This window comes from Podarcis melisellensis (genome assembly GCF_964234715.1).
Source record: "Podarcis melisellensis genome assembly, chromosome: 17".
Classification (NCBI taxonomy): domain Eukaryota; kingdom Metazoa; phylum Chordata; class Lepidosauria; order Squamata; family Lacertidae; genus Podarcis; species Podarcis melisellensis.
Genome location: NC_138534.1, coordinates 10,061,334 through 10,088,781, shown reverse-complemented (window position 1 = coordinate 10,088,781; position 27,448 = coordinate 10,061,334). Strand labels below are relative to the sequence as shown.

The 27,448-nt window shown below is 43.5% G+C and overlaps 2 protein-coding genes across 5 annotated transcripts in view; one reads left to right on the top strand and one right to left on the bottom strand.

Moving 5' to 3' along the window:
- Positions 1 to 27,448, bottom strand: part of DOCK6 (dedicator of cytokinesis 6) — a 100,629-nt gene that overhangs the window by 70,436 nt on the left and 2,745 nt on the right. For all 4 annotated transcript variants that reach the window (XM_081893625.1, XM_081893626.1, XM_081893627.1 and 1 more), the window contains exons 2-8: positions 15,849 to 15,939; positions 7,066 to 7,241; positions 6,025 to 6,093; positions 5,301 to 5,430; positions 3,681 to 3,893; positions 3,162 to 3,247; positions 725 to 791 (exon numbers count right to left, since the gene is read on the bottom strand). In XM_081893625.1, the coding sequence (XP_081749751.1) occupies positions 725 to 791; positions 3,162 to 3,247; positions 3,681 to 3,893; positions 5,301 to 5,430; positions 6,025 to 6,093; positions 7,066 to 7,241; positions 15,849 to 15,939 (832 nt within the window). The remainder of the gene's footprint in view (positions 1 to 724; positions 792 to 3,161; positions 3,248 to 3,680; positions 3,894 to 5,300; positions 5,431 to 6,024; positions 6,094 to 7,065; positions 7,242 to 15,848; positions 15,940 to 27,448) is intronic.
- TSPAN16 (tetraspanin 16) overlaps positions 23,092 to 27,448 on the top strand; it is a 34,919-nt gene continuing 30,562 nt past the window's right edge. Inside the window, exon 1 of the mRNA XM_081894801.1 lies at positions 23,092 to 23,156. The gene's annotated coding sequence lies outside the window, so the exon portion shown is untranslated. The remainder of the gene's footprint in view (positions 23,157 to 27,448) is intronic.

The window sequence follows — 27,448 nt, the reverse complement described above, 5'->3', positions numbered from 1 at the left end:
CGGCACCAGATGGTGCTATAGAGCAGCAATCTGTCACCAATGGGATTTTCCATTAAGAGCTTTTATAGCGTTTTTTAAAATCTGTATAGATCCAGCCAGAGAGAACTAATGGCACAGAGACTTAAGGCAGCAGGGCATGCAGCTGGCTAGGCTTCTCACTGCAGCTGAAGTCACCCTGTGTCCTTGGGATGGGAGTGAGGGGTCAGATAAACCACAATCTGAAGGCGCCTGCATAGCTGCTGCCTGCAGAATGCTCTGATCCACCTTTCCCTCCTAGCTCAGCTGAGGCCGTTCATTCTCCTGCCTTTGAAACTCCTCTAACTAGAAGGAAGCGCTTGAGGCAGGAACCCACAAGAGTTTGCAGCACTAACTGAAGGCAGGGCAATCGCTAGGGGAGAAAATTCCCCGCTTTCCTCCAAAATGTCTGAAGGCAGTTCCTACCTGTTCCAGAACAGGAAGAGACTGCAGACTGCTCTGATTCCAGGGGAACTAGTAAGAAGACACATCAAGTAGCCTTGTGTATGTGCTGCATGGACATAATCAAGAGCATCTCCAACCCAGTGCTTCCTATGTCTATCAAACTAGTCTTTCAAACATCTCAGCAATTTTAGGCAACTGACCAATTTGCATCCTACCTTGCTATGCTTTGCTCTCTGCCCATTTTATAAAATGGTCCTGCTTCTAGCTGTAAAGACAAGTATTGCTCAGAATCACAGAGTAGTACCTTCTTCTTCTCCTTCACATCGTAAAGCGCTAGCGATCCGAAGATCGGTTCGATCTCGATCTCAAACCTGCTCCATGGAAGGGTACGAGAGAGAGAGAGAGATGGTTCAGTGAGAAAACAACCATACGTCAACCATAGCCAGCAATGAACCTTGTGCCGTCCATGAACGTGGGCATCTCCTGGCAAAGCAACAAGGAGCCTTCTTCCCAAGGCAATTGCAGGTTGTTTGCAATTTAGCATGGGGGCCTCTTGTATGGACTGAACGTAGTGCCAGTGCTGCTCTCCACCATGAAATGATTGGAAACAGAGGCATGCACACCCTCCAGTGAGAACAGTGAATAAGAAATGGACCCCTGGATTCAGAATTTGGTTTTCCGCGGAGACAGCTTTGAAATCCTCCAGCAAAGTGTCATGTAATTCTACTCAATACTGAACCAGAGCAGAACTCCAATGTATAGTTAGAATAAAACTAAACACGTTGCAGGATTCCCAAAAAATAGACCAGAGGCAATTAATATTTCATCCAGCAGTGCTTTACTGCTCCTGAAGGCAAATGAGCATAATGGTCACAAATCCAATACACTCAGAACTGGCACTGTCCATAAGAAAGCCAATTGCAGTAGACTTAGGGTAACTTACAATAACTTATAATAAAACTAAACCTTAACACTAAGCATACTATTTACAGAACACCGCACCAGAAGGGAAAGAGAAAGAGAAACCCAGGCTCCCTCTGGCTTATTATTAAAGTCAGCAAGACCTTGACAGAAGAGATAACAGAACCAGTTTAAGACAGCTGTACTCTGCTTCTCTGAAGCAATAACCCAAACATCAGGAACCTTCTGCTTGTTTCTTTCACACAAAGAAGCTTCCAGAACTCTCTTGAATTAATTAAACAGAAAAGAACTCTGCACATCTGATCAATACTTTCTGCACTAAGAAATGCAAACTGACACAATGTTCACCCAGGGCCTCACACCCTTTGCACAGCACTGCACCCTGAAGCATTTGTGAAAAGCACTGCAATAATAATAATAATAATAATAACAACAACAATAATATTTATTTATACCACGCCCTCCCCTGCCAAGGCTGAGCTCAGAGCAGCTTACAAGCAATAATAAAAACAAGTTGAATGATTACAACTGAAAAACAAAATTAAAATACATTAAAATATTAAAACATTAAAATATTAAAATGTAGCCTCATCGCAGGAGGAGAAGGAAAGGAAAAAAGAAAGAGAGGGAGGGAATAAAATTGGCTCCAAGCCAAAGGCCAGGCGGAACAACTCTGTCTTACAGGCCCTGCGGAAAGAAATCAGATCCTGTAGGGCCCTGGTCTCATGAGGCAGAGCGTTCCACCAGGCCGGAGCCAGTGTTGAAAAAGCCCTGGCTCTGGTTGAAGCCAATCTAATTTCTTTAGGGCCCGGGACCACTAGGGTGTTGCTATTTATGGACTTTTGAGGCCCTCTGTGGGGCATACTGGGAGAGGCGGTCCCGTAGGTACGAGGGTCCTAGGCCGTGAAGGGCTTGAAAGGCCAAAAGCAGCACCTTAAATCTGACCCTGTACTCCACCGGGAGCCAGTGCAGCTGGAAAAGCACTGGGTGAATATGCTCCCATGGCAGAGACCCCGTGAGGAGCCTCGCTGCAGCATTCTGCACCCTCTGGAGTTTTTGGGTCAGCTTCAAGGGCAGCCCCGCGTAGAGCAAATTACAGTAGTCAAGCCTGGAGATGACCGTCGCATGGATCACTGTGACCAGGTTGGGGCGGGAAAGGTAAGGGACCAACTGCTTGATGTCGCCTTGGCTGTTGCTGTAACTTGCGCCTCCATGGAAAGGGAGCATCACCATACTTGCTCTAGCTGTCTGAGATCCCGCTTCATTTTCCGGAGCTCCTCAGTAAACCAAGGGGCCCGGTTTCGACGGGGTCGCAGAGGGCGCTTAGGCACAATCTCATCAATGGCTGCCAAGAGCCGGTTATCCCAGTCCTCAACAAGGTCATCTAATGAGTCGCCAGGAGGAGCAGGGTCCCGCAAGGCTTGTCGGAATCTATCAGGATCCATCTGTTTTCGCGGACGAGCCCAAATAGGTTCGCCACCCGAGCAGGGGAGGAGCGGGAAGTCAATGTTGGCTTTCAGAGCGTAGTGATCAGACCATGGCACTTCCACAGGGGGGAGCATGATCACATCTATGCCAGCCCCAAAGATCAGATCCAGCGTGTGGCCTGCTTGATGAGTGGGGCCCAAAACAAACTGGGAGGGCCCTAGTGTTGCCATGGAAGTCGCTAGGTCCAGAGCCTGTGAGGAGGGAGCGACATCGGCATGGACGTTGAAGTCTCCCAAAACCAGTAGGTTTGGGAACTCCAAGGCCCAGCCCGCCACCACCTCCCAAAGTATGTCCTACTTTGAGTTTGGTTTGGCAAATAAAAAGTGACTTACTTCAGAGACAAACACTTCACCAGGATCCTCTGACCAAAGTGCTCCTTGGGAACTTCTGGGATGCTGCAGCGTTCTACTGCCTCATCCTGAAAAGATAAAGAGAAGCACATCATCTATGCAACCATGTGCTTAGCGCTAGGAAAACAGTATTGGAGCTTGCTAGAACAAAAGTGAGTCCAAACAGAGTGTCATAGGGCAGGGAAGAGACTGGACAGTTCTGAGATCTCTGGAGGAGGAGGAAAGGAGGCGTGCCAGGCAACGTAATGATCCCTCCTACTCCTCTTTCTTGACAAAACCACTTAAAAAAGAATGACAAGACTGTGGTGGTTCTTCCTCCAACCTTTACCACTCAGCAAAGTCTGTGGCTGTCAAAGCATCCTCTGCACAACCTGGTATCTGCCCCCAAGAGGCAAACGGGCACCTTCTAATTCTCATCAGCCCACATCCAAACATACCTGCCATTTCATGGATGCTACAGGATCATGCAAAAGCTACTAGAATCTCAGGGCCTGCGCTCACCTCATCTGGGGCCGGGTAAAGGGCCAGGATTTCACCATGCCGGTTCTTCTTGCGCAGCTCCTCATTCGTGCGGTCAGTCTCTTCGATGGCAGTGCGCACCAAGAGAGAGCGCAACAAGAAGTCGGCTGCGGAGTTCTTCAAGTCAAAGATGCTGGAGGCCCAGCTGCCACGGGGTGTATCATCGAGGGAGGTGGAGCAGCGCTTCAGGTCATCCTGGAAGGGACAAGGAATACCTGATGTACCATAGTAAAAGGCCTTGTTGTCCAAGGCACTGCCTTGCCGAGAGCCACATTGTCTTCCTGCTGACAACAGCAAACTTCACTGAGTATCTAGCAAATTCACAGCAGCCCAGAGCATTTCGCCAGGCTCAGAATACCGTATTTTTCCATGTATAACATCCCCCGTGTATAAGACACCTCCCCCATTTTTGGGGGCTAAAAATTAAGAAAATGGGGGGAAATTGCCCAGAGTTGTTGAGCTTTTTGGGGGGGACATGATGCAGCAGCATCCAGTCGTATTTCTGCTCGCCGTCAGCAGCTGCCAATCACCCGCCCAAATGCTGCAGCAGCGCCCGATCGACAGCAGCCATTGCCACAGCCACCAGTCACCCGCACTAGAACTAGAAGAGTAAAACTTAAACACGTTGCAGGATTCCCAAAAAAATAGACCAGAGGCAATTAATATTCCATCCAGAAGAGTTTTACTGCTACTGAAGGCCAGTGAGCATAATTGTCACAAATCTAAAGCATTCAGGATTGGCATGGTCCATAAAAAATCCACTTGCAGCAGACTTAACTTAAACTTACAATAACTTACAGTAAGACTAAACCTTAACACTATGCATACTATGTACAGAACACCACACCAGAAGGAAAAGAGATAGAAAGAGAGAATGAAACCCAGGCTCCTTCTGGCCTATTATTATATTCCGCATCACCTTCACAGAAGAGAGAACAAAACAAGTTTAAGCTGGAACTCAGCTTCTCTGAAGGAATAACCCAAACACCATGAACTTTCTGCTTGTTTCTTTCACACAGAAAAGCTTCCAGAACCCTCCTGAATTAAGTAGAATAGGAAAATCTCTACACATCTGATCAATACTTTCTGCAGTAAGAAATGCGAAGTGACTCTCAGCAAAGGAAGGATGGATACAAAAACTTATGGAATATGCAGAAATGGTGAAGCTTACCAGAAGAATAAGAAATCAAACTTGTTATAACAGAATAGAAATGGTGTATTGAATATTTACAGATAAATAGTAAACAGATAAGAACATTGGCAGGATTATTGTAATAACCTCCAGTTTTATAAGAGTAAATATTTAAAGTAGATGAATAAATGAGCAAATTAAGTTAATTTGGAACCGCAAAAAAGAGGGGGAAGGAAGTCAAACTTTGAAATGTCAAAACGATTGTAAAATTAGTGAAATGTATAAACCTGAAAAGTGTAAATAAAATTTTAAAAAGAAAAGAAATGCAAACTAACAGAACTCCACCCCACCCCCCACCCCCAAAAAGATGGTCTTTCATATTATATTGTGACTCTTTGCTCATGGACCCCATAGAGGACATAGAAGAGCTGCTCCAACATGCTAGATTTTACAAATCTGACTTGACTTACCGAATCCCCCTGACTGCTCCGCTCTTCAGCTACTTCATCAAGTTCAAAGACTTGCCTAGGCAGCCCCTTCTGCCTCTCCCTTTGCCTCTCGGCTGTAATAGCATTGTACATGGTGCTCAGCTTTTGGTACCTGAACCAGGGCAGAAGAAACAGTGAACTCTATTTGAAAGGCTCCCAAAAACTGAGATTACAATCCAGAACATATACTATGGCTTATCTGAATGAAACAACTCTTCCACCACTACAGAATGGCTGCTGAAGCAATAATTATGCAGTAATTGAAAGGACTTGGGCAACCAGGGCTCTGGCTATCAAATGGCCAATTATAAGCAGATACAATTATTACAGTGCAAGGATTTACTCCAATGCAATCTTAAGGAAGTTCCATAGAAAGTTAGGAATTTCCCTCCAACTTCTCTAGCCCTTCCACTGACACTTTAGAGGGCTGGAGGATGGGTGAATAACAGCTTGTGGGAAGGTGCAAGTCACGGCTAGTCCAGGTGGAAGTAAAAGGAGTCTAATAGGTTCTTTTAGTTAGAAGAATGTTTGTTTAAAATCTTTTTTCAGTTTGAAATGCAGCACTCCCCTACCAAAGGTTCCTTCTGTTAGGTCCATATTTAATCCACATCCAAAAAGATTAAGCACTGTCAGCAAATTTCACCACCACCACAATAGCAAAGAATCAGTCTTTACTATCCTTTCTCAAAGAAGAGGTGCAACCTACTTTCTTTGGACCATGACCCAGTCTTCTGTGTAGACTTGTACAGCGTCTCGTACGCGAGCATCCTGCTTCCTGGAGAAGAATGAAAGAGGAAGAAAAGCAGGCTAGTAAAAATGTCGACAGGTTAGTAACATCCAAAGACTTATCTGCAAGGAGAGATAAGGATCAAATTTCTCTCCACATGTTTTGCTTCCACACCTTTATTAAACAACAGATAATACCTCCCGGATATGCTTTTTTCTCACATAGATACAAATTAAAAAATGTGGCCCTTGAAAACTACTAGCCTTAGTGCTTGGTAAACACTACAATAAGAGTCTTCTTGTGCTTTGACTCTGAGCCTACAGGTGTTCCTGGGTTTTAGTAGCAGTCAAGAGTGGGGTTTTTCCCCTTCTATTTGAAAAGCTGGTCATTCCTTCCTATGAGCATGGTGAACTGGATAGTTTTTGTGATGATTTCTGCATCTTAGTGCCATGACGAATAGTGCACTGAAGTCTATTTTCCCTATTAATATGTTATTTCTCTGTGGGATTACCAAAAAGGCAGAATTGTGAAAACCCTTCAGAATTTTTTTCCACACATCTTAGGGGAAAGACCTGTAAGCAGAACCCACCCAGAGTTTATCTTGTAAAATCCCAGATGACTTTCAACAATGACCTACACCTCTTCACACTTAAGTCTCCTTTGGGAATTAAATGGATGCCTTCCCAAAAGCTTTATGCAGATGTCAAAAGTCAGTTATATTGCCATTTAAATCAGTCTTCCAAAGTGGCATTCAGCCACGCCAAAATTGTTAATGTGAAGATTAAAAAATAGTCTTTGCCTACCACGTTTTCGCTGGTCAATACTGCAGAACTAGCAAGTTCTAATGCAGAAAACTGCCAGCAAATTGCCAAGTTCTTTTTCCTTGGCAACTCTTACATACAACTGTCCTGAGCTGAAGGGGGCTCTGCAGTGAAAGGCTGCAGGAGTAAATGGAAGCAGAGGTGCTTATCACAAGTATCGGAAGAACCACAATCCACAATTAATAATCCCGCCACTTACTCATCTTCAGGGATGCCAGGTTCCAGTGTTCGACAGTCCCGTGTTTGGTGGATCACCTCCAGGTCATCCGTGGGAAACTCAACCAGATCACGAAGTGGACCGGGCTCAGCATCTGGCACGTGGCTGTCAAGGTACTCCTCAAAGTCTACGGGCTCCACCACTTCTGTCAGAGGCACCTTAGAGAAGAAGATCAAGGAGTGGGATAAGGAAGAGGAACCTACAAGTCTGAAAGCCTTTAGCACTCAATCAGAACAAATGGCCATTTGGGGTTTCTCCAGATTGATGTTTGCTCTGATTTAGAGCCAAACAGAGAGTTTTCCCTATCCAAGAGATATGCCTCCTGCTCTTTTTAGCTACAGGCCTGACTGGGTGGAGGTCGTGTGCATGGAATTAAGTACAAATAAGCAGCTACAGCAATATTAAATAAAAAAAAAACCACACCACACAATTGTATAAGTTGTGTCTTTGCCTTCAATTTGTATTGTGTTGTTTTATGAACTGTGACTTGCTGTTCCTTTTTATTGATTACAGTTCAGAACAGTTTTTCCCAAAGTGGGTGGATCACCATTTGCTTTGATTTTTCGCTAAACAGCGGTTTTCCCCTCGAAAGCGAGAGTCAAGCAGAAAACTGCTTGGGGTCCCTTCTTTCTAGGCACGGGACAAGCAGGAGTGTGGACAAGCTTTCACTTGCTGAAGTTGTCTGGTGTGCCTGAATCACTCCTAGCTGTAGCACATCGTAACAAGGATGATAAGGATTTGTCACAAGGCCTGAGTCTGGTACAGAATGGGAAATGGATTGTTATGGCAAAAATCTGGGTGCGAGGCTGCTCTGCCACCCAGTTCGTCGGACTAAGTCCGCGGGTCCCTGCGGAGGAAAATGAGCTCAGCCGGAGACAGGAGCAAACTGCAGAAGATCCAAGTTTATTGGCCAACAGGTTCAAGACGAGATTGAACAGTGAGAAAGGGGTGACATGAGTTTTTGAAAACTCCCTCCATGTCCCAGAATACAGTGCAAAACACGTCATGAATACATTAAAGAGAGGTTTGGTTACACAGATTACATCATGAATATATTAAAGGGAGGTTGGGTTACACAGATTAACATATGGAGGAGGGAGGGGGAATATGCAGAGCTACACTGGATTAACATAAGGAGGAGGGAGGGGGGAATATGCAGAGCTGGAGATATGCACAGATAAACACTTCCTGGGGATGAGAAAAGAATAGTCCCAAATATGCATAGTCTGGCACCTGACATTGCCTGGAGGAAAGGCTGATCAGAGCAATTTGAAAGGATTAAGGTCTTGACACCTTGCTGGAGTCCTAGAGTAATTGAGCAAACTGGCACGCTGATTTCCTATGAATCTTATAGATTTTAGTCCCTTTTGACATTGACAATTTGGAAATAAATTGATATATTGTAGCGAAGAAGAAGGTGAAGAAGACATGCCCCCCCCTTTCCGTAACAGTCCCCCATTCGGAGATAGATTTGCATTAAAGTTCTGTAAGAACTTGCAAATCCTTTCTCCGCACCCTAAATCTCGGTGAAGGTAGGGTAGGGGTGCCGTGTGAGTGGGAATAGGCCCTAGTGGAAAAGGAGGTGGGTTGAGCAGGGCAGCAAAGGAGGGAGCAACACGGATCAATACAATGTATGTTTATGTTATATAGGTATGCACTAAATAATAACTTTGTATCTATCGTACTAGATGTGTGGGTTTGTGCAAACCTGAAAGGGGACTTGCAAATCATGCCTCTTAAGGCCATTTGCAAGTATAGTAGTGCAGATAGCTGGATATAGAATATCGCATAAAGGACACCTGTTGTATTTTGTTCAATAGTGGTCTATGCTTTACATTTAGCAGGAAGGTCCACTACTGACTGAAAAAAAAATGCAGTTTGCTTTGTCCCCCGCCATTTTTGTGTTCTCAGGTGTCAAGGTAGCTTTTCTGTGGTCTCACAGTAGTGGCAATCCCTGGTGAATCCACTTAGGGCTTTCATATTAACCATGTTGCCTGGCACTCACCACAGCTGCCACAGGTTTGGACACGTCCTGAGGGAAATATCCTTGCCTTGGCTTCCTATGGGGGTTTTATTATTGGTTTTGCAGTCATGGGAAGTCGCGCACTTGCACTTTAAGGACCAAAAGCTAATTGCAGCCTGGATACACTTGCCCAATTCAAACTGAGTCCAATTTGAATTTATCTTTCCCCATGGTTCTCAACTCTTCAAACTAATCTGTTAAAAGAAAACCATTCTTAAAAGGGGCACTCGTCCAAATAAGTCAATTTAACTTATAAGGGATCATTCCTGCTAAATCAAGGCATATACACCTTCCTGAAGCTTCTCCTTGGTAAAGCGAGTTTTAACACATTTTAAAATGGGTAGGGAAGGTTGGCCGTGTGCCAGGTGGGACAGCGAAATGTGGTTATCTAAACATTGAACTACACAATAGCCTGATCCATTAGAAAGCATAAAATGTATGAAAATCCTCCATTGGGGTATAAGGAATAAGACAGTATACATTAAACATAAGACAATTACACACACACACACACAAAATCCTCCCTTTGTGGAAATAACACTGTCAAACACATTTCAACATTCTTACATAATAACACATAATACACAACAAACTAATTAAATATCAGTTGAATATAAAGGTCAAAAAATGTCCTTGCAATTCAACTCCTCCCCTCTTTGTCAGCCCCACTCCTCCGTCAGTCTATATACTTTGAAAGAGATAGCTGGGGGCATTTTGAAAACTGTTGTTGCAGGTCTTGTGATGGCGAAGAACTGAGTTGAGGGGTTGTTGCTGCTTTTTTCATCATTGCACATCTGTAGGAGTGATATCCTGTAAGGGGGCAGGGTTTTGGGGGGACTTAAAAGACAAAAGGAAGGATCAAAAGCCCCCTCCCCAAGTAAATCTCCTTGAGTTATCTTAGCACGTTAAGCATTTTACTTATTTTAATATTATTATCACATTTTCATATAATTACTGTTATTATCTGCTAAGTTTGTTTGCTTTCCTTCATTTAGGTTTTTTTTTTTCATATTAAGTAAAAAAAAAATTACTCCACATGTAGAGAAAGAGAACTATAAACAATACAAGAAAGGCATCAGATTCAGAAAACATATTAAGTAAAAAAAAAAAGTACTCCACATGTAGAGAAAGAGAACTATAAACAATACAAGAAAGGCATCAGATTCAGAAAAGAATTGTTATTAAATAATACAAAGATATTATCAAAACAACACAGATTACTACTGGACTAAAAAATGGAAAAACAATGGAAAAAGGCTTAATATTCAGCATGTGCTATCTGATAAGTAGAACTTGATGAAAATGACTTTCAACATGTGATGGACATGTCCCCAAAGTCACACACACAATGACCTATGAGGAACCAAAAATAAATAAATGCTAAGACACACAATTTTAAGAAACCTGAAGTAGCCTGTTTTGGCATTCTAACGTCCCAAATGAAAATAAAAGAGTGTTTCCACAAACACTGTTAGGTTGTGCTTCGCTTAATTTCGTAGACATCATGGAAAACTGATTAAATAAATGAAAAGAGATTATTTGTAACTTAAAGCGTCAAAGGCACGAAGAGATGGAAGTCACAAATACAGCAGGGATTCAGACATGTTTCACAGAACAGGAAAGAAAGTTGCTGTGGGAGAAAAGAAGGGACAAAAACCTTTGTTATTGGGGTTCACATATCCTGTTAAAAGGGAAAAATTATTTCATGTGAGAAGCCTGTCAGGAAATGCTGTTCCTAAAATGCACACAAAGGGAAAAATTATTTCATGTGAGAAGCCTGTCCGAAACTTGGCACACCTTTTGTCTTGCGAAGCCCCTGGAGCAAAGGACACATTAAGGGTGATTTCCCTCAGTGGCTCCAAGTTTTACATAAGGAAATTAGGATAAATTTCCCCCTTCAGCCAAAGCTCCTCTCACTCCCTACAGTTCCCCCCTCCTTCCTCTCTCTCTCTTTTTTAACTGATCTAGCCTTTGTGCATGTGCAGAGTTCATGTCTCAGCAAACCTTTTATACTATTGAAAATATTGCATCCTTTGGCTAAATTACCTTTTGAATAAGGGAAGGGAAGGGTATGGAGTAGATTTTAAAAATAGGATTAGATTTTAAAACAAAAAAGAGAAACTCAGTGATTCAAGTATTCACCAAAGCTAGCAATTTATTTACAGGATTGGTCAAGGCTGATTCTGCTTGATTATGAATTTGTATGTGCTTAAACGTCGAGTAGACTTTTAAGTCTGATTTTTGTTAATAATAGACAAAATGATAAACACTGTGATCACTCAAATGCCTGACCTCACCAGTTCTGCTTCAAAGCATCACGGCTTTCACCTCTTACCCTTAAAAAAAACAAAGAACAAATCTGGGCTGAATTTCAACTCATCACATGCTTGTAGACGCATGGCCCTCCACACAACCGCAAATTGGGAAAGTTGAAAGGGACCCTGGGGTCATCTAGTCCAACCCTAAAATACAGGGTTCATAGCAAGATTTGTACTACCAGAGAGAGACACACATACTTATGTACACAGGCACAACTGGGGAAGAGACCATAATCAATGCTCCTATCATGTACTAAGGAAGAGGAAAATAAAAGTACCCAACTTTATACAGAGCCCCTTTAGCAGATCTTGAAGCTAGTTTGAGTGAGAGTTTGAAATGATATTTAAAGGAAGATTGAAGTGAACAGTTTTCATAAGATAGGGAGAGGATCTCTTATCAAGCATAGTTAAAACAGCCCTAGACTTGATTTTAAGGGGAATACACAAGTGTTGCCCCCCTCCCCTCTTTGCAGTTTCCTTTAAAGGAAGCTTACTTGGGAGTAAATTTACCTGGCACAGAAGTAAGAAGGGAGAAAACAACTGAGGGAGGCAGAGTGAAACAAAGGGGGGGGGCATTTTCTAACAAAAGAGGCCAGGAAGTCTTATAGAGACTGATATCAGGAGCCTTACAATAACTCTTCTGTCCAACCAAATCAAAGTTAAAACTGGACTCACATATTTTCTTAGAATGAACACCATACTTTCATAGGCATATGCTTAATGAAATACATGCACTGCATTTTAGCTTGAGAGAGCAGTTGGCTCAACTAGGCTTTTGCAGCAGAAACATTTGGTTAGCTTCACCTTCCAAAATAGACTGGAACACAGGTGTACTCACAAACTCAAAAGTTACAACAAAACACCATTTACCATTAGACTTAAACCACCCTCCTCACTTAACTAGAGGAAGGAGGTGGGGTAATCCTCCTTCCAGAACACAAGTAGCACATATACAGGATTTTACCACTTGGGAGGAAAACTCTCTTTTGGAGCCTCTCTCAAATAACAAACATTTGCACACTCCATTCTCCATTTTTTTGTTTTGTTTTAAGATTGAACTCTCTTTTGGAGCCTCTCTCAAATAACAAACATTTGCACACTCCATTCTCCATTTTTTTTTTTGTTTTAAGATTGATAAGGCCCAACATGGCTTCCTTAGATTTAAAATTTTGAAGCAAGCTTGCAGTTTAAACTATGCACACTTAAGAAAGGCAGTCTGCCAGAGACAGAAGGAACAGACAACACACATAACAGACAACATGTAAACATACATATGCTCATATATGTATTAACAGACAACACACATAACAGACAACATGTAAACATATATATTCTCATCCTTTAGTTGGTTATTGCAAGGAGTTGGGCCGCTTCCTTTAGCTTCATTAAGTGAAATTAGTAGGAAGGTCCCACATGGTTTTAAGAGCCTCCTTGCCTCTTCAAACACCACCAGTTAACCAAACTGGCAGGGCTCACAATGCTTAGTTGACTGGGTACCCCTTTATATATGCATGCGTTGTTGTTGTTGCTTTTTGTTGTTGTTTTCTTTTTTGGGGGGATAGAGAAGGGAGAAAGAGAGGGGTTGATTAGGATTTGGGTAACTTGTACAGGGGCTATAGTAAAGAGGGGTCTTTCGTCGCTTGGCGACTTCCTTAGTGGGTTTTTAAAGAGCTCTAGCTATCCGGTTCCTTATATTTCCTTCCTATTTCCTTAGTCAATAACCTGGGGTCCTTTTCCACTCTGCCGATCCTGCCCAATTCCTCATGGGCTATCCCTCCTGGCAACCTCCTACCTATCGCCACAAACTCAGGAAAAGGGGCCCTACTGAACGCCCGCGCCGTGCGGTGCCAGATCGGGTGATCCCTGGATAGAGTTTCGAACCGAAAATCCCCCTTCTGGGATTGGATAGAAAGCCAGACCCCTTCCTGCCCCCTAGAAAGGACGCTCGGGAAGTTCGGAAGAAGAACTCCAACCCCTTGCTTTCAACTGGGACGTCCGTTGCGGAGAGTCGGCTGTTTTTCAAGTCGGGTCTCTCCGTCTTACTTTCGGACTCTCAGTTGGTGCGGCTGACTGGAGGGTTTGAGAGGAGAAAGAGATAGAGCTCAGAACCCCCTTTTTGGGTCGAGCAGCAGTCCACGGTCTCTCTCACCAATTGGACCAAGAGACAGGCGAGAAGGAGCGATAGAGAGGAGGGCAGAGAATTCAGTTGCCAGGAGATTTCCACCCCTTTCCCACCAGTGCACTGGATTTTCCTTTTCCTCACTCATACTCACGCGTCTTCTATGATGATCCCAGGATGAATAAGCCGGCTGGATCCCTCTTTGCTCCCCGGCTGAACTCCTGGGGCTTTCGATTACCGCCCGGAAGATGGCCGGGGGTCCAAAGGATCTTCCCAGGCAAAATGGCCTGGTGCCGGCTGAAGATTCCGGGGCCCCCGGTCAGCAACGCGGGAGAACCGCGTGCCCCACGTTGGGCAGCCAACTGTTATGGCAAAAATCTGGGTGCGAGGCTGCTCTGCCACCCAGTTCGTCGGACTAAGTCCGCGGGTCCCTGCGGAGGAAAATGAGCTCAGCCGGAGACAGGAGCAAACTGCAGAAGATCCAAGTTTATTGGCCAACAGGTTCAAGACGAGATTGAACAGTGAGAAAGGGGTGACATGAGTTTTTGAAAACTCCCTCCATGTCCCAGAATACAGTGCAAAACACGTCATGAATACATTAAAGAGAGGTTTGGTTACACAGATTACATCATGAATATATTAAAGGGAGGTTGGGTTACACAGATTAACATATGGAGGAGGGAGGGGGAATATGCAGAGCTACACTGGATTAACATAAGGAGGAGGGAGGGGGGAATATGCAGAGCTGGAGATATGCACAGATAAACACTTCCTGGGGATGAGAAAAGAATAGTCCCAAATATGCATAGTCTGGCACCTGACATTGCCTGGAGGAAAGGCTGATCAGAGCAATTTGAAAGGATTAAGGTCTTGACACCTTGCTGGAGTCCTAGAGTAATTGAGCAAACTGGCACGCTGATTTCCTATGAATCTTATAGATTTTAGTCCCTTTTGACATTGACAATTTGGAAATAAATTGATATATTGTAGCGAAGAAGAAGGTGAAGAAGACATGCCCCCCCCTTTCCGTAACAGGATGAAGACCTCCCCATGAATCCATGTTTCCGACATGTTTCAGGCAAATGCCCACCACTACCACCAAGTTAGACTATGAAAGCTAAGAAAAAAGTGTGTGAATTTCCCACCTCTTTCCCTCAGTCCAACAGAGGAGTCACAGAAATACAGAGGTTTGGGGGCATTTCTTGGTCATTCACAGAAACTTCTGACAGAGGCGCCTCCCTTCATCTTGAAGGACAACAACAGGCCTGAGGGAGTTGCAGTCCTTCCAAGATGAAGCTTCAAGAGAATGCAGAAACCAAGGTGAGGAAGACTGCAGGAGCTCATCTTTAAGACTAGTAAATGTATTCCAGTTCCCACCACAATGCCCAACTAACCAGCACAAAAAAGTCATCTGAGCCGCCACAACACATAGCTCTGCTCTTAAATTATTACAATTACTACATAGTCTAAGTGACTTTGTTGGGCACTATTGTTCAGAGAGGAGCAAGAAGAAACAGGTGCTATGGGGAGGAGAAGAAAGACCCCTTCGTTTCCTCAAGGCACAATTAACACTGCATGTCACAGTCCACTTGGAAACTGTCCAAATGCAAGCATTTGTTCTTATGACAAATGGCAAAAGCTAAATTTTCTCTCCCTCCCATCTCCACCAACTGTCTTGCTGTTGCTGAGCAAGGGAGAGAGCCTACTGAGAGGCTAGGCTCTCTTCTTCTGACAGCTTCTCAGGCACAATGAAACCAGGGAGGAATCCCCTGAAAAAGCCAGAGGCTAAATGACAGAGAGACCTGCAAGAAGGGAAGAATGGGGAGAAGACACAAGCACAGAGGTCTGGGAGACTAAAACTATTTTCAAAGACACCCAGCCAAACCCCACCCAAAAGTTTCCAATTTCAAACTCCTTCACACCTGGGAAATTGAAATCCACCTTGCCCTCACTCAATAGCTGCTTTAGGAAACACTACATAAGGGAAGCCCTGGAGTTTTTTAAAGGCCACTGCTGCCACGCTGCTGCCACGCTGATGGTGTGCTGATGGTTGTTTTTCTAAAAAAAACCCAATTCTAAACCAGAGTACTTCCTAAAGCACGAGCAAAATGGTTGTCCCTGCTATATGTTGGATTACCAACAATTTTTGAAATGCCCTGGAAATGGGCAGTTTCCAAATTATGGTTGTCTGATACTGCCTATTTTCTTTGGCTGAACAGATTTTCTTCCCTGTCTTATTAGCCAGAAGCTGCGGTGTTTTCTGCCAGATCTCTACCCCCCCAAGACATACTACTGAATAACTCACCGACTGTGGGGGGCCACCCCGCTTCTTGGAAAGCTGAGGGGAGTTGCCATATTCTCGGGACACCTGCTTCCTTACTTCAGCTGCCACTGTCCTGTAGGGGAGGAAGAAAACAATAAAACATCCACTTTTCTGGGTCTCAAAACGCTATCCTGAGAGGTATGCCCCATTGTGTCCCTGGAGAGAGTCTGGCAAAAACGGGAGCAGAATTTCCGCCCACCCACATTAGACTTCCCTAAGAAAGCATTCACTCCAAAAGCTGTTGAGCACGAGCAGCTTTTACCGTTATTGTCTGAAAACCAACTTTTAAGAACACCCCAGGTGCAATTACTATACAGAAGAGTCTAACACAAATATAATGTAATAATAATCAACCTCAGCAACTCATGAAGAACAATCCCTGCAACAAGAAAATTAGTGTCATTTCACCAGCTCCTTCCAGGTCTTCTCTGCCACTGGCAGGAATCTTTACCACCACAAATACAAAACATAACAACTTACTGAACTATCAGGCAGCGGCCAGAAAGGTGGGGAGCAGGGGAAGGCTTGGTTTTGAAAAACCAAAAGCATTTAATCTGAAAGGGGAGGGAGAGCTATGGGTACCTCCGGTTATGAATTTAATTCGTTCCGGAGGTCTATTCTTAAGCCGAAACAGTTCATAACCCGAGGTGCGCTTTCACTAATGGTGCCTCCCGCTGCTGCCACGCAGATGGTGTGCGACTTCCGCTTGCATCCCGGATCAAAGTTCGCAACTGGGAGCATCTACTTCCGGGTTAGTGGAGCTCGTAACACAAAACGTTTGCAAGGAGGACAGTATGTAACACGAGGTTCCACTGTATCTTGCAATGTAAGAAATTCTTAAGATAGCCATCAAGCAGAAAACATTACTTGTAAGGAATACTAAAAGAAAATGGGGAGCAAGTTTTATGAGCATGAACCAAGAAGTTTTGAAAATCCTTTTTGATCCACAGCCAAACCATTGGTTATGTTAATCACATGGTTTGCCCTTAAGTGCACAATGTTTATTTCACAAATAGAAGGTGCAGCGACCTGATCAGGATGGCGACGATGGTGTGGAGATAGGACATTTTCCTCCCACTGCAACCAGACTATTACCATGGGAGGGGGAAGCTCCCACCGAAACTATATTTTTCCCATATTGCTGAGGAAGACCCATTGATTTATTGTGTTTAATCTTACAAATCACTTTGTGTATCCATGAACAGAAAAGCAGGGTAAAAATAGTAATCAGGATGATCCAGCATCTCCAAGGCTTCATCAAGCAAACTCCTCTTGGACAAAGGTTTTATGCACACTCAATCTCGAAAAAAAAAGTCCTATTAAAATCAGTACATAAGATTGTGCAGGCCTACATAGAGACCACAAAGAAGCTACAGCTCTCCACACTCAACAATCAGCACCCGCTGGCCACCAAATTACATGCTGTCAGATACCTGTTAAGTATCTAAATCCAGCTGCAAATTCTATATACTTTCATTTCTTATGTTCCAAAATGGAACTCAGGGTTGTAATGATTTATTTAATACAATTGATGAGACCAGCCAAGCTACAGAACTCCGACTCTGAGGCAGATTCAATTTGGCTTTGACGCAGCCCAGTGAAAAATCAGTGCTAGACCCTGTACAAATCCGCTGGAAACTACTTAAAGGGAACACTTTCAGTACCCTCTGGCTTCAGGGACAACACTAAGGGCAATAGATAACTGGGAGGTATCATGATGTGCCAGGCACAAACAGGCAGTACAAGCAAAATGGAAAAAGACAAGGGGACGCCTTTTCTCTGCCTTTCAAAGTAGTTCTACAATTATGAAACTGTCGTGCAAGATTGGTGGACGTTGTTCTTCCATGAGTTCAGAAAGCCAGCTGTAAGACAAGAGACAGAGAACTCTTAGAGTCCAAGTGCCTTGTTACTGGAGGGTTTCAGAAAGAAATTCACATCCCGGAGACAACCTCTGAAAGGATCAGCTCAGCTCACTAAATTACTCGGAAAGTGGGCAAGTGCTGCACCTTTGGAAAAGCACCCAGTCTGCTAGCTTTACTGCATGTTCAAATTGCAGCTCATCATTCAACCACTTGAACTACTTTGGGAGGTTCTCTGATCTGACCTCTGTGTCCTCCGACCCATCCCACCCTTTTAAAGAGGATCGGCTCATCACAGAGGCTGAGTCAGCGTGTGGAAGTACAGTCGTACCTTGGTTCTTGAACGCCTTGGTACTCGTACGTTTTGGCTCCCAAATGCCAAAAACCTGGAAGTAAGTGTTCCGGTTTGCAAACGTTTTTCAGAAGCTGAACATCTTCTGTTTGACTGCAGGAAGCCTTGGTTTTCAAATGGTTTCGGGAGTCGAACAGACTCCCGCAACGGATTAGGTTCAAGAACCAGGGTACAACTGTACAAAGAAACCTATTCAGCATGTAGCAGCAGCTCTGTGTAAGAGGGAGGGAAAGAGAAGAGTACCTACCATCATTCATGTCTTCTTTATTACTTTAGTCTTTTCTGGAGGTTCCTGCATAGCCCCATCTTATGTTGCACATGGCGTGAGAGCTCAGAAACCATGCCCAATAACCTTTTAGGCCCTGGTTCTCACATTACCTCAGTGGTACAGGATGAAGCCACAATATAGTAGCTCCCTTGCCACTTGTGTAACATAAGATAGAGCCACAGGTGCACCATTAAGGGTTTGATAGGAGGCTGGAGCAATCTCAACCTAAGACTTTAAATTGCTCACTCTGCTGGATAAAATTGTGGGCACCCAGCTCCACACCAACAAGCCAGGCTTCTTAACCAATTGAAGTCTGAAATCAAAACAAATCTCGGCACCATTTTAAGGCAGGGCATTCTTTTCTTTATCAATACAAATTTCTCAGGGCAGAATTTACAAAGACTGAGGTCATATATAGGCAACAGACTTGATTGCCTAATTATTATTTTTTATTAAGCCATGACATTTGTTGGATCCTTAACACAACAAAGTTTATCTCTCCTTTAATGGCCTAATAATAATCCAGCCCCATGTTCTGCCCCAGTTCCAAGTGGTTCCAATTATTCTTACATGGCATAATACAAATTAAGAGGCAGACAAGCTAGTAATCGTGAGCAAATCATGGGCTTTCTGTGCCATCTGTGAAGGCCTGGACTGGGAGAAAAGCTAGTGACCACGTATAATCTCAGCAGCGTGCTATGGCTATTTTTTTTTAAAAGGAATATTCCCTATGGTAAAGCTGTACAAGATGAAAATCCCGTGCATGGTCTGCATTTTCTCTCTCTCCCCTCCCCATTCAAAGGGCTTCCAGGGGTGGGACAGATTGCTCTTGCCAGGGGTCTGAACCAATTGCTTACATTGAGCTCCCTCAATCAATGCATCTGTTTTGGCCTTTTTGCCCAATGCCCCTACCTTCTCTTCCTCTAGACTCCCCACACCCAGGTAAAATTAAGCCAATGGCTACAATCTCAAAAGACGACTTCCAGCTTCTGAAATCCACACTTCAGATCTATGGCTTCCTGGATATTTCTTTTTTTAAAATGTATTGCACAAAATGCCTGCATGACAGTCTCTAAGACCATCTGAGCATTAGGAAAGGGGAGGGATATACATTTGACAACAATCGGTGTGGGATGGATTCTCAGTGAGTGAAAATATGGAACAGAGACAGTAAAGACTGTGCAAATTCAAACAAAACAAGGACATCTGAAGAGCTTAACCGGTTTATTGTGGGATCTGTGTTTGTAAACAGAGTGAGAAAGGGCAGAGAATACATCCCATTCCATATTCTAGCAAGGCACGCCTTTGGAAACTTGTTCTTAGATCAACAGCAGGAACTGCTTCTCCTCTCCACCACACTCACCATCCCCAGTTAGCATATATTTGCCTCCAAGCAGGCTACTTAAAAAACAGACAGATGTACCACTAAATCCCCTAACAAGATCAAAGGGCATTTGGAGAAGAAGGGAGAGGAAGCAGGAGGTTGTAAATAAACTGTAATTAAGCGAGAACTTTGCAGCCTGGAAGGAAACAGGCAAAGCCTTAGGTTCTTGGGGACTGGTCCAGGAAACTACCTCACCCTTTCCTTTAGATAAGGAAGTTGCTTTATCAGTGAATCCATGAAGAACAATGCACACAGTTTCCTAGCAGAACAAAAACACCGCAAAGTCACATCAGAGACTGGGAATGGTCCGAAAGGCAACCAAATATAACTGCCTGCTTCATGGAAAGACCCGCACAGTTCCACATCAAACCAGATCACACTGAGTGCCTGAAGTAATAGCATCTCTGAATAATATCCACTGTTTTTTATCCCGCATATACTCCAAAGAGCTTGGAGTGGCACTTTAGCTTTGCAACAAACCTATGAGGCAGTTTAGCAATTGGGCACGCAAGTTCTCAGAGTGCTGTAAAATCTGAAGACGGAACAATTGTTCTAAGTTTTATGAGTGTGCAGGCAACTCTGGTGGTGCTAGGAGGGCTGTCCCTTTAACAGACCAAAGGCCTAGGGATTTGGGCGGCCAAAGCAACCCAGGGTTCATGAACGAAGACGGAAGGTCACTATGCACATGAAGATTTCATTAGAGACCTTTTCCCAAGACCTCCCTGGCCCCCAAAGACATGTTTCTAACATTCACAACAACTACAGCTCGAAACAAGCTCAAAGCAGAGACTAAGTAAACCTTCCAGTGGCAGAAGGTTCTCTCTCTTCACTGCTTGGCACAACCCTTGAGCAGATTTCCCCCAATAATCCTCTCGCATTACCTGATCAGGAAGTTACAGCCAATTGGCACAATTTCCCCTAGAATCCTGAATTTATAGCTTCCAGTTGCAGGGCTGAGGATTCTTTTTTATTTTCCTTTTTCCTGTTCAGAACTTAATATGCGTTCAAAACAAAACAAGAATTCTGGCCTACAGGTCCCAGAGATTAACTCTCCAATGCTAAAGTGAAGGCATTACTACTACATGTTACAGACATATATAACAAAACTCCGACAGCTGCTTCTATTAGGCGAAAGCACTATCAGGTTGGGGTGATTTGGAGCACAGAAACATCCACCATTTCCCCCCATTCCCCCTGCAAGGTTCAAGATGAATGTTTACCATCAAAAGCAACCATCTAGAATCTTATGGAAGCAGGACTCAGGCCCAAACTAGATGAGATTTTTCAATTTAATGAGAATGGATTTTTAGAAATGCATGTTGCATCAGCAAGGAGAGTGGAACAAACAATGAGAAGAAATTTAACATCGTCCTTCCCTGCCACAGTCCTGAGGAAAAGCCTTCTTCTGAAGTTAATGGTTTTTTCCATTGAGAAATCCCCCAGCGGCACCTTCAGCAATCTCTTCAGGAACACATGGAGGAAATGTTTACATTCCTCCTATGCACCTGCTGTAATCCTGATAACTATATTTCACACACAGAGACGCACCAAAGCTGATACTATTTGCATTAAATAAATAAAAAAGCCTGCACTTAAAACACACAGAGTCATTTAACATCATATAATGTCTAGTTTGACCCCCAGGGAGAGTAACTGCAGCAGAAAAAATCAGCAAGCAGGGAAAGGGTTAAGCACCACCCACTCACCATCACTTTTCCATTCTAAATACCCCTTTTCCAATACTGGGTTTTTTTCCTAACTGCAGTTTCTGGCTGGGTTACCCATGCTTGTAAGTAATGTGTAGCTCTACCCTGAATCAGTTCCTGCTGATTTAACTGCGATGCTCCCCAGCCCAAATGGCCTAGAGGAAAAGATCAGAGGCCATAGGGGTCAAGGTCTGTTCAGTCCCCCGCCCCATAAAATATTTGAGGGGGGTGGGCTCCCACAAAGTTGATGGGCATTGCCATTCAAATGGCATGCAAGCGCTGCATCTTGTGACTGATTATGTGGGGTGGGACTTACCTGGGCCCCGCCAATATTTTATTCAAGTTGCCCCCCCCCTGTTGGGGCAACAGCCCAACAGTTTGGGGGCTTGTTTTTGTTTTCTGAGGTGGGAGACTAACCATAGCCACAAGCCATAAATTATTCCTTGCTTGTGCTGTAGCCTGCCAAGCTGAATAAAGCAAAACGTTTTCCAAAGTGACACCTCCGCTGTGCCTTTGTGTGTTCTAGAGCACTGAGCCAAACAGACTGATGCCTCGTTCATTTCTTCTGCACACACTGGCCTCCCAGAGGGAAAAGGGTACCACGCTCACTGTAAGTAACATTATCAAGAAGAACATTATTTGAAGGTGCTACTGGACATTTTTTTAAAAAAAAATTGTGTATTATCAAGAACAGGGGGAGAATACAGACTCCTCAGCCTTCTCCTTGAAACTATTATTGAGAAACTCCTCCCACCCACCCTCAGGAAAGGACTATATAAGGATATAGATGATATAGCTAAAGGACAGGAAAGAAGCAAGCCAAAAGAACCTCTGTTTTTTAAAGTCTTGGTTTCTAAGTCCATTCCACACAAGAAGATATTTCAAAGTTCTCTCAACTTTGTCATACTTGAATATCATTCATGAAAGCCAGGTTGCAGGGGCAGTTGAAGTTTCAACCAACTTCCACTGGATTCAAGGCTACCATTCTCAGATTCATATGTAACAATAGCCACCCATGAATTCAGGTTTCAAACTAATGAGAGTTCTGCTATAGCAACAAGGACTTGCTCTAGCACAGCAGGGCTTTCCCCTGCTCCTTGCACCATTCGCCTCTGATGGGGTCTGGAGAATCCCCAGAAACAGCATGAAGGGGAAGGGGGGTGTTGTTCCATCTGGCAAGCTAAAAAAGGTTTGCACTGACATTACAATTGCCATAGCACTAGGTTGAACTCCTCCACATGTCCAGACTACCTACACTGATTTCATGGCTCAACAAATTCTCCAAGTTGCCTGGAACACAAGCAACCAACCTTCCAACAGGCTGTCCCACAGCCTGGCCTGGCCACTTTTCCTGCGGTGTTTCAGACACAATCTCAAGGTGGTCGGGATGTAAAAAGCCCCAATGCTTGTGGAGAGCATCTCTCTGTCTTCCTCTCCTGCCCCTTTGTCATTGCTATGCTCAATTAATCTAATCTCAGTAACAATACTAGTACTGAACAAAGACACAACTCTCTGAGAACCTCACAGCCCAACCAATGAGGAACCTCACAGGTTTGTTGCAAGGCTAATGTAACACTCCCACATTTTGGGAGAATGTGTAAGCTATTAACACAATGAATAATATTCAGAGACTGTTGTCTTGGGTGTAATCCTCAGATATTAAGAAGAAAGAATTCCAGGATTTTTAAGCAATACCTACTGCTGGCACTCTTGGGTTGAAGGTGAGTTCACATTTTTCTGTCTTTCTGAAATCATTCTCTGCTGTGATAAATGGCTCAGGGCAGACTGCCAGCCCTGAACACAAGAGCTTTATTGCTATATTTATGTAGCCGGAAAGGAAGGGAGTTTCTGTCATCAATGTTCACCTCATCCTATAAGCCTGTGTTTCTCAAACCTGTGTCCCCAGCTCTTGTTGGACTACAACTCCGATCATCCCCAGCTAGCAGGACCAGTGGTCAGGGATGACGGGAGCTGGACTACAGCTGGGGACCCAAGTTTGAGAAACACTGCTATAAGTTGAAAGGTCCCCAAGGCCACTCATCCCTCACTCCATTTGTTTTCCCTTTCTTTCTCTCTTGGCTCACCTACCTTTAACCACAGACTTAACTCCTGGACTTCCAAACTGCCTAACTTTAGTTCCTTAGTTTAAATCATTTCCTCACTTCCCTGGAGAGGAAAGTGCCTACAGAAAACAAGGAAGAGGTCTGTAAAGGAAAAGAAATTCTCTTAAGGACAGAAGGCAGATTGCAATTCACTGAACAAGTTCTGGTGAACCACCTACCATCTGGTGATTGCTAGGACACCAGCAAAAGTAAATGAAAATGCTGGACTAGCTGGCCTTGGTTTAATCAAGACGGTCCTTTTTAAGCAAACGTGAAATATTTGAAATCACAAAACTGGTTAATTAAATCTTATGAGATCCTGAGAGTACTCTCTTCCTTTGTGAATTTAGCATACATCATTGGACCACAGGACCCTAGTTTTTTAAATTAAGCAAATCAGAACATACAAGACTGAAGTCTGACAGCCCTTGTCTTAACACCAGCAGCACTTGATCGTGTATATAATGCTGTTAACTTGCTTCCAATACTGCAATCCCAGCTCTTCCATGGACAGCAATAGCTACAAAACTAACAAAACCAGGAGGTATACACTAGCAGAATCTTCATTACTGAAGGAAAGCAAACCTGAAGTTCAACACTATATGGAACAAGGCAAGAAGGGATTGTGCAAATGTGTAAAGAAGGCACATGATACAGCTCTGCTGTTCAAGCTGAATAGGTGTGTCCCTGTAAACTGTCTGGATGGCTGAGTAGATAGGTGAATTGACAGATACATAAAATAAACTGCATCAGGTATTTATTTGTGTGCCATAGACTTCCATGGCAGAAAATAGTGCAGTGGAACCTCGGAAGTCTAACGTAATCCATTCAAGAAGGATGTTCGATTTCCAAAACGTTTGAATTCTGAGGGATAGCTTCTGATTGGTTGAAAGCTAGGCTTTCTGCAGATTGGAAGCCGCATTTGACGTTCAGGTTCCAATGAGCATTCAAAAACCAGAACACTTACTTCCAGATTTTCGATGTTCGGGAGCAGAAACGTTCGGGAATGGAGCGGTTCGAGAACCAAGGTTTCACTGTACGGTCAAATACAACCTTATCTCCTCATTTATTCATAATTACCCTTGAATACAAAGTCTTGTAGTACCTCAAAGAGTTACAAATTTATTATGGCATAAGCTTTCATAGACAAGTGTCTACACATCAGATGCATCCTAAACTGGCAGTATATTACGCAGACACACTAGGAAAAAAGAGATCTAAATCTCCCTATGGGGAATAAAGGTGTACATTCCTCCATCTAAAGCAATCATTGAGGACCTGTTATTGCACCCATGTTCCTCTATAGGTCTATCACTGCCTTGATAAAGAAAGAGAAAACCAAGAGCGGCCACAGAACCAGAGTACCAGAAATTATTCACCCTCAACTTCTGCCAGCACTGAAGTCACCCTGAGGCTCCCCACAGTGCCTTGTGCTTCACAAACAGGCAACCAGACGCATTTTAGTTATTTGTTGCCCGCTAGCATTTAAGGGAAGAAAGGGTGGAGTGGCAGGAAGAGAGAGAACATTTTGGTTTCAAAAACTGCTGCTCAAGTCTAAATGAGCTGCAACTGGAAGGGCTCACTCAAGAACCATTCAAGCAACAACAATAACCATTAGGCTGCATTCCAAAAACATTAGCTTGAACTTTCCAGTGAGCGGTCAAAAGGGAGCAAAGGCAGGAAGCAAATGGGGGGGGGGGATACATGCAAGAAAAATCACAGCACATCTGCCAAGGCTCCTCCCATCAAAAGGAAGATACTGTTTCCTTCCTTTCCATAAAACACACTGCAAACAGCAGAGGGTGGATGGGACTGAGATTTAAGCATGCGCTGCTACTTATCCACTAAGGATCTGTTCCCACAAACATGTTTCCTCCCACGCTTGCAACATGAGAGCTTCCTGAGAAGTCTCAGGCTTATTCAGGCAGACACCCTCAAGAAAGAGATTAGCTTTGCTAATCTGAAAACAAAATTCTCTCTCCTTGCTCTTCAGTATTAAAGTCCAGCTTAATATGCATTTGGGCTTCTTCTTGGCAAGCCTCCAGCTCCAGACCTCTAGCCCTTATAATTACAGAAACCATTCTTCTTTCTCAGAATCCCCAGGCAAAGGTGCGTCCCCACAAAAACTGAGACCTATTGTCAGCCTGTGCACAGTCTATTTGTCCTCCACAGAGCTAGAAATGTGCTGCATTTCAGTATTCTCCAAAGACAGCTTCCGAATATCCAAGACTAAAAGTTCTACCCTGGTGTTAGACTTGCAAGATCCTGAAAATATCATATATACCTGTCTTCCCTATTCTGGAGCCCTCCAGATGTTTTGGCAGAGCTGAAGGTAGTTGGACCCAAAAACATCTGCAGGGCGCCAGATTGGGAAAGGCTGGTCTGTAATGTGTAGCAATATAGCTGAATGCCGATCAACTATCAAATTCATTCCCAAATAGACACACACAAAATTGTACTTCAAATCTTCCCACAAACAAAAGTGGCTCACATCCAACTAAAGCGTCCTCACTTTCTTTCTTTCTTTTTCTTTTTTCTTTATTTACTGTATGCTCTGTGAAGCTAAGTCAGTGCAGGTAAGTAGCGCAGTGAGTATACAAAGGTAAATGATGCTACACTTATAACCCAACATCTATAAGCAGAATACAGTATAGCAATAGTAACAAACATTCCATCCGCTTAAAAGTTCGCCAGGATAGTTTGGGGGAGGGGTTATCACTGTTAAAATTATGAGACTTGAGAATCCGAACCATCAATTAGCATTAACACTCATTTATGAGCTGCCTTAAGGCCACTGGTTCATCTAGCCCTATGTCCAGTACTCAAAAGGTTTCCAACACGGGTCTTTCCCAGCCTTACCAGCAGATGCAAAGGAATGACCTGCTTGCAAACGAGGCTCTCTGTCATTGCGCTAGGGCCCCTCACATTTTGATAGCCGAAGTACACCTTTTTCCTGAATTATAATTGGAGGCACAATCCAAGTCTGCAGCTCAAAAAGTTTGTAAGAGTATACATTCTCATCTTTCTGCGTTTCCTAATAAGTCACTGATCTGAGTGTGTTTTCAGAATAGAAGGACAAGGCCAGAACAGTGTATCATGCAGAGACACAGCAGACAGATTCTCCTAGTAGATTCATGGGAGCTTCTACTCATATAATCACAGACTCATAGAATTGTAGAGTTGGACGGAACCCTGAGGGTCATCAAGTCCAACTCCCTGCAATGCAGGAATATACAGATGGTCATATGGTGATCAAACCCACAACATTGGCATTTTCAGCACCATGTTCTAACCAACTGAGCTACGAGTCATTCACTATGTTAGCAAAATGAGTGCTATAGCATGTGGGCACATTTGTAACCAAAAAAGGGGGGAGAACAGAGTGGGAAAAGGCTATCTATTGGGGGGGTTAGGGTCCACATGATCACCCACATCGCCACCCCCACTGCAAGCCACAAAAGCTCACAGAGGTTGAAGACTAGTGACTTGCTTAAGGATGCTTAGTAAGTTTGTAGCAATAGTAGGACTTCAAGCAGCTCTCTTAACCACAATCTTATACTAGCTCTCAAAATAGATAATAAAAATGACCATTACAATTAAACAACAGTATATTCTACTATCAACTATTTCACTGTTGAAACATATCCTACAGATTCATATTGTTAAACATCTACCTATTTCACAGATCCACACACTGAAGTATATGGACAACCTTGATTTTGAATAACACTTTATTCATTCATACACACATACATACATATTCAGGCTACCAGTATAGTATGGACATACACATTTTTAGTAGTCTGCAGAAAAAACTTTCCCTACAAACAAATGTATGCATGTGCTTCGTTTCCTAAAAAGCTACTTGTCTAGCTTTTTAAAAACTTGAAGCTAATTATTAAAAGCTTAGC